This window comes from Lemur catta, chromosome 14, assembly GCF_020740605.2.
Source record: "Lemur catta isolate mLemCat1 chromosome 14, mLemCat1.pri, whole genome shotgun sequence".
Taxonomy (NCBI): domain Eukaryota; kingdom Metazoa; phylum Chordata; class Mammalia; order Primates; family Lemuridae; genus Lemur; species Lemur catta.
The window spans coordinates 62,807,771-62,813,683 of NC_059141.1; the positions used below are offsets into that span (position 1 = coordinate 62,807,771).

Below are 5,913 nucleotides of genomic sequence, written 5' to 3' on the forward strand. Positions count from 1 at the left end.
ACACAGAGATGGTGAAACCCCAGTGATGTTCCCAGGGAAGGAGACACACCCCAGTGCGGTGACAGGAATGCTGAGGGGAGCAGGCAGCAGGACAGGCACCAATTTTTAAAAAATATTTGTTTAATTTTTCATTGTTCATTATTTTTAAATGTGCACAAAAGTAGAATCAACAGTGTAACAAACTCCCTCTAGCCACGACCAAGCTCTAACCATTTTTATTAGTATTTTTATTAATATTGTGTCATCTAACTCTTCCACACTTTTTGACAGAGGATTTTAAAACAAATTCAAGATACCACGCATTTCACCCACAAGTCCTCCCGCAGGCACCTCTGACATGAGCGTCTCTCAGTCCGCACCACAGCAGCGACGCTGGGGCCCAGCAGCACACCTGGGCCCTTCCTCGCTCCCCTGCCCTTCGGCACATCACCCGCCCCAGAGCGCAATCCCCCCTCCTACACCTCTAGGAGTCTCCCCAAGGACCTGCGACCTCGGGCCATGACTCACCAGGGGTTTCAGACCTGAGCCCGCCAGCAGCCCCCAGCTGCACATTCCTGGGCCCTGTCACAGTGTGGCCAGGCGACGGACACGGGAGCTCAAAGAAGACAGGATTGTCCTGTGCCACAGGCAGCGGTAGACGTTGAAAAGCCATTTGGAAATGCAGTCGTGCTCTGTGGCACACTTGTCGCACTCTTCTCAGTTTCTGCCATCCTCTGACTGAGGTTCGTGACGAATGCACACTCTTTCCTGGCTGCTATCTGCTGTCCCCAATAACAGTTGGCCCTGCAACCCAGGGCCACCAAGGGATCCACGGCCTCCTCCAACCCAGCACCGGAGCGAATGGGTTTGGTGCCATTTGCATGTGCTGCAGCTGCCAGTCTAACCACCGGGGGTGGCATCCCCCCAAATTATGGCATCAGGAAGAACCCCCCATGGCCTAGTCCTCAGAGCCAAGAGCTGCTTCCCGAACCTCCAGAGTCATCACCCAGGCTGCCGGAATGGCACCCCAGCTACCGCAACAGGGACAGGCCCAGGCCTCCTTCCCAAGGGCCAGCAGCTGCTCACTGTCCGTCCCCTGTGCCAGGATCTCGTCCCTGTGCTCATGGTTGTGGAAGGGGCAGGCAGCTGCTTCTCCTGCCTCCTTCCCTCTGGCGTCTGCCCTCAGCTTCACTCTTCTTCTCTGAAGGCGGCACAGGCGCAGGGAGCAGAGACAGAGGACGGCGGCTGTGTGTGGGGCCGAGAGTGGGTTTGTCGTGTTGAAACCAGGGGTTGGGGCGATACAGCTCTTCCACGTGCTGCCCACTGTGGTCTCATCAGGAAACTCTGGGATTTGCCCTCGTGTTCTCCATAAGGAGCCGATAAAATCATCTCCAAGCCAGGGACGGGGACTAGACACTGACCCAGAAGGCAGGAGCTCCTTTTCCTAAGGAGAGGGTCTTTAGGACGGAAGCAGGGTCTGCTCTGCCGTCCCTCCCATTCAAGATACGTGTGGTCTTTATTTCTCGTGTCCCTGGCCCACGTGGCCCCAGATCCTTGGTCCCATCCAGCCGTGCCCCGCTCTCCGCAGACGTCCTGAGGCTGCACCGGGGGCTCGGTGGCTGCGTGTTGCTTCTCCGCGTCTGCACACGGCAGTGTGGACAAGCTGCACGGCCCCCAGGCTCTGCCTGTCTTTGTTCACCCGCAGGCCCTATAAGGCAGGGGAAGGGAAGAGGCAAAGACACGGTGCCGCCAAGCGACTCACAAGCGACCGCCCGCACCTGCCAGCCCAGCCCACCCGCCTCTTCCTTTCCTTCCGTGACGGCCGCTCCGGCCGAGAAGGGCTGCGCAGCCGGCCTCCCGCCCTGCGCCGTTCCGGGCCGGACAAGGAAGACAAAGGCACAGGGAGCAGAGCAGGATGGCGCCCGGGCCAGGACACCTTGTCGCTCTTCACCTGCCGAGAGCCGAGGGGGACAAGTCGGATGTCCTTGCCAAAGGGACTCCTGTGTACTTCGTGTACACGGTGGCCAGCCCGGGGTGTGTCCAACTGCAGTCGTGACCTGCCCGAGGAAAAGACAGCTTTCACAGAGGGGACTCTAACGCGCCTGCACGTCGGGGAGCCACAGCCTAAGAGGCTGAGGACATGAGGACAGCGACCACGATGTTCCAACCCGAGGGAGGACACGAGTATATCTCCCCTCAGGTCTCATCTAACCAGGGGGCCGGGGACTCCCCAGTCTCCTGCTGCCCCAGAAGATCCAGGGAACACCCACAAGACGTCACTCCCTCCCTTAGCCGGACTCAGCCTCTGATCCGGCTGCTTTGGAGGTTTGGGGATCTTAGGAAAGTGTGTGCTCCCTGGGTGGGGACTCTCACCGTGGGGAAGATTCTGCCAGTCTGGGGACAGTGGGTGTCGGGGGAGGGCTGCGTCACACACATCCCCAAAGGGACAGCAGGAGTCAGAGCTGAATATTCTCTCTATTGCTCTAAGGCTTGGAAAAGAGGAAAATAGAGGGAAATACCTTCTTTCAACAGAAAAGAAAAGCCTTAAGTGAATCAAACCAAATATGTTTAAATTTGAGACGTGTCAGGCGACACATGCGTCCCAGCGCTGCGTGCAGATGGAAATGCAGAGAGGAAGAGAAGCAGCCCCCCGAGACTGGCAGGGCAGGCGCTTCTGCCCGGCCTCCCCACACCCCCCGCCAGCACCGGCGACACAGGGACGGCCGGACAGTGCCCGCCCGGGCCTCGCCCCCAGGACGGGCCTCCCCAGGGCCCAGCCTGCCAGGGGAGCGACTAGGGACCAGGCTGGGTCTGGGAAGCCGCAGAGTCCATGAGCCGGAAGCTCCTTCCTCAGCAGGAGGGTGGGCAGCAGCCGAGCGACCCTGGCATTCTGCCCGGGGCTGGAGAGCCCGGAACGCGGGCCCAGACACGGCGGCACCTGAGGACAGGGGTCTCGCCTCCATTCCTCGTCCTTCCTGCAGGCCATCCTCATCCTCATCCACCCTGCGGGAGCGAGAGCAGAGAACACAGTGGGCCCTCGGCACACCCAGGTCAGCTACGCAGACGTTCACTGAGCAACCACTGAGTGCCCCAGGCAGGCCCTGGACGGTCCTTGAGACACGAGTGAGACGGAGCCCCTTCCTCAGAAGCCAACAGATCGGAGGCTTGCGGTCTGGGCCAGAAAGGGGACAGACAGTCCCTGCAACGGGCACCACCATAGGGAAGTGCTGCTCCTTCAGAGATGCCCCCAGGCAGATGCCAGCCCTGCCTCCCAGGGCCCTCAGCTCTGCAGACAGGGAAGCAGGAGAGGGGGGGAGCTGCCGCAGCCCCACCCCAGCCGCAAGGTGGAGGCCTCGGTCCCTCGTCCTACCACAGTCATGGCAGCTGCGCTCCTCTCCCTGCCGTCCCTCCAGCGGCCAGGCCTCCTCGGATCCCGGAGAGACTGGCCTTTGCCGCCTCAGGCCCTGGGACATGCAGGCCTGTGCCTGCTATGCTCTGGGGTGGGGTGACGCAGCAGCAGCTCCTGTCTCAGCCACCGGCTGTTCCTTTCTCCTCGTCACCCTCACATTCGGGAGCTGCCCCCAGCCCCTGCCCCCAGGCTGCAGCTGCTCCAGCTGCTCGGGCCCGTTCCCGCTGCCAGCCCCTCCCTGCTGAGGGGCAGGAGACCCTCGGTTTCTTCCTCCTGTCTCTGGAACCCGTCTCAGCACGGGTGCCCCCGGCCTGATGGAGCCTCCTCGTGTCATGCTGCCCAGCTCCTGGGTGAGGACAACTGAGCCAGTGACCTCTGAGACCCCATGCCGCGGGACACTGCTTTCCCATGAGCCTGGCCCCTCCAGGAGATGACACTCACCAGGTGCGTGGCTGCACACCCGAGCTGCATGTCATGACGCACCTGCTGCGGGTTTCTTCTCTCGTCCTCGTCACCTGCTCCTCCTGAAGCGGGAGGCAGCCATGAAGGACACTGCGGCAGGAAGTCCCCAGCAGGCCTTCCTGAAGCCTCTGCGGCTGCCCAGGCCACCCCTCCACACAGGCAGCTCTGCTTGCCCGCCCTGGCTCCAGGCTGCCGTCACCTCCTGTCCCCAGACCCTCAGCCTCCGCAGGCCCAGCCTCACTGCTCAAGGCCGACAGCCTGCATCCTCCCTCCCAAAGCCACATCCTCGCAACCAGCTTCCTTTCCTGGCTGAGTCTGCAGCCCCTGAGTCATGCGGCCCATGGCAACGACAAGGCTGTTTCCCGAGGGAGTGACCAGTGGGACTGCCAGCCCTTGCCAGGAGAAGCCTGTTGACGGCAGCTCAGAAAAGCGTGCAGGGTGCACCGTCCACTCAGGAAAGCCGAGGGAGGAGGTGACAAGACACCACAGAGCCCAAGAGGAGCACACGCTGCCCACCTCGGAACTGACCCAACATCATCCCTGACGCCCTTTCTCCTCGGTCACCCCCTTCTTGCCCCAGATCGCACCTTCACTTGGTGCACCAGGTCCCCTTCTTTCCTCTGCAGGAGCTGAGTCCCCAGTGCAGTTCTCCAGGCCTCGGGCATCTGCGGTCTCTCAGCAGGAAGATGAGGACGGGTCTCATCCCACGAGGGGCCAGTCCCAGGTTCAAGGGGACGCACCTCCCCTGGACCGCCCTCTGTTCAAGGTCATGCAGCCAGGAGAGGGCCCCACAAACCAGACCTGAGGACTTTCCCTGCAGGAAGAAAGACGATCTTCAGAAATAAAGGAAAACAAGAAGCTTCCTAATGGTCCTTCCCCGTTTCAGTGAGGGCTTCAAGGAAGGTCTGGCTGCACATGTGACAGCGTGCTCTGAGACCAGCCCAGGACAGGACAGGAGGGGAATTGGCTACGGAATAGCTAGGAAAACAAGAAAAAGGAAGTCAGAAAAGTTGAGTTTGTTAAGAAGGTCTTTGAGTTATTAAATAATTCATTGACTGGCAGCATCTAATGCTGTTTAGTAAAAACTACAGCGGTTGTCCACATAGGGCTGACTTCTGACCTTACCTTTGAGCCTGTTGGGGTCAGAAACTGATGCCCCAAACTGTGGTACTTTGACAGGCTGAACTGCAGAAGCCTCCAGGTCTCTCTGACCTCACCCTCCCCACTGTCTCCCCCAAAGAAGTGGAAGTTCCTGTATCTGCCTAAGACCCAGACCCCCCAAGGGGAACAATTTCCCAGGAAGCAGGAAAGAGCTTCTTTGTTTAGTTACACAGCTTACAGTTCTGAAAAGAAATATAAGCGGTTTATCAGGTTATAAATAAATGCTGCCAGTTAACAATGAGAACAAGGTGAGAAGTTGGATAGACAGCCACCCGCAGGAATCAAAGCCAAAAGCTGTCTAGCGTGAGATCCCACCCACTTGCCAGGGAGAGCTGCCCTGGCCTCTCAGCTGTCTCGCAGCTGATGTGCACACATAGCGCGGTCAGTCGCATGAGTGCCAGTGTTTACAATTTTTTAAAGCAAACTAATTGCTCTGGAGAACACTACTCTTGGCTGAAAGTCCAGAATTTCACCTGTGGGTCCTTGTTATGGGTTGAACTGTAGCCCCCCACAGTTCCTATGTTGAAGTCCTAATCCCTTGTGTCCCAGAATGTGACCGTATTTGGAAATAGGGTCAGCCCAGAGGTGCTCAGCTAAGATAGAGGCCACTAGGGTGGGTCCTAGTCCTTGATAAGAACTGGTGTCCTTATTACAAAGGGGAAGGTGGGCGCAGACATGCACTGAAGGAATGGGATGGGAAGGGATGTGATAGGACACAGGGAGGAGACGGCCACCCAGTAGCCACGGAAGGGGCCTGAGCAGACCCTTCCCTCACCACCCTCAGAGGGACCAGGCCCACCCCTGGGACTTCAAGACAGGCAGTGGGACTGCAGAGGACAGAGGCAGTTAATCCTAGGCTGACAATCAACCTCCTGTCCCCACCCCAGTGGCTTATATGTAGA

At 59.1% G+C, this 5,913-nt stretch overlaps 1 protein-coding gene across 1 annotated transcript; it reads right to left on the reverse strand.

The window, feature by feature from the left end:
- Window positions 1-200: 200 nt before the first annotated feature.
- Window positions 201-4,611, reverse strand: LOC123649951. The gene is made up of 5 exons (XM_045568280.1): window positions 4,438-4,611; window positions 3,830-3,912; window positions 2,353-2,982; window positions 1,931-2,036; window positions 201-1,687 (listed from the first exon to the last, which is right to left on the reverse strand). The coding sequence occupies exons 1-3, from the start codon at window positions 4,513-4,515 to the stop codon at window positions 2,505-2,507; spliced, it is 639 nt and encodes a 212-aa protein (XP_045424236.1). The 5' UTR covers window positions 4,516-4,611; the 3' UTR covers window positions 201-1,687; window positions 1,931-2,036; window positions 2,353-2,504.
- Between the last annotated feature and the right edge of the window lie 1,302 nt (window positions 4,612-5,913).

Coding starts and splice junctions, on each gene's coding strand:
- LOC123649951 (XM_045568280.1), bottom strand. CDS start 4,515: ATGCCCGAGGCCTGGAGAACTGCACTGGGGACTCAGCTCCTGCAGAGG. Junction 3,913..4,437: donor ACCTGGTGCACCAAGTGAAG/GTGCGATCTGGG, acceptor CTCCCGCTTCAG/GAGGAGCAGGTGACGAGGAC. Junction 2,983..3,829: donor GGTGTGCAGCCACGCACCTG/GTGAGTGTCATC, acceptor TCGCTCCCGCAG/GGTGGATGAGGATGAGGATG.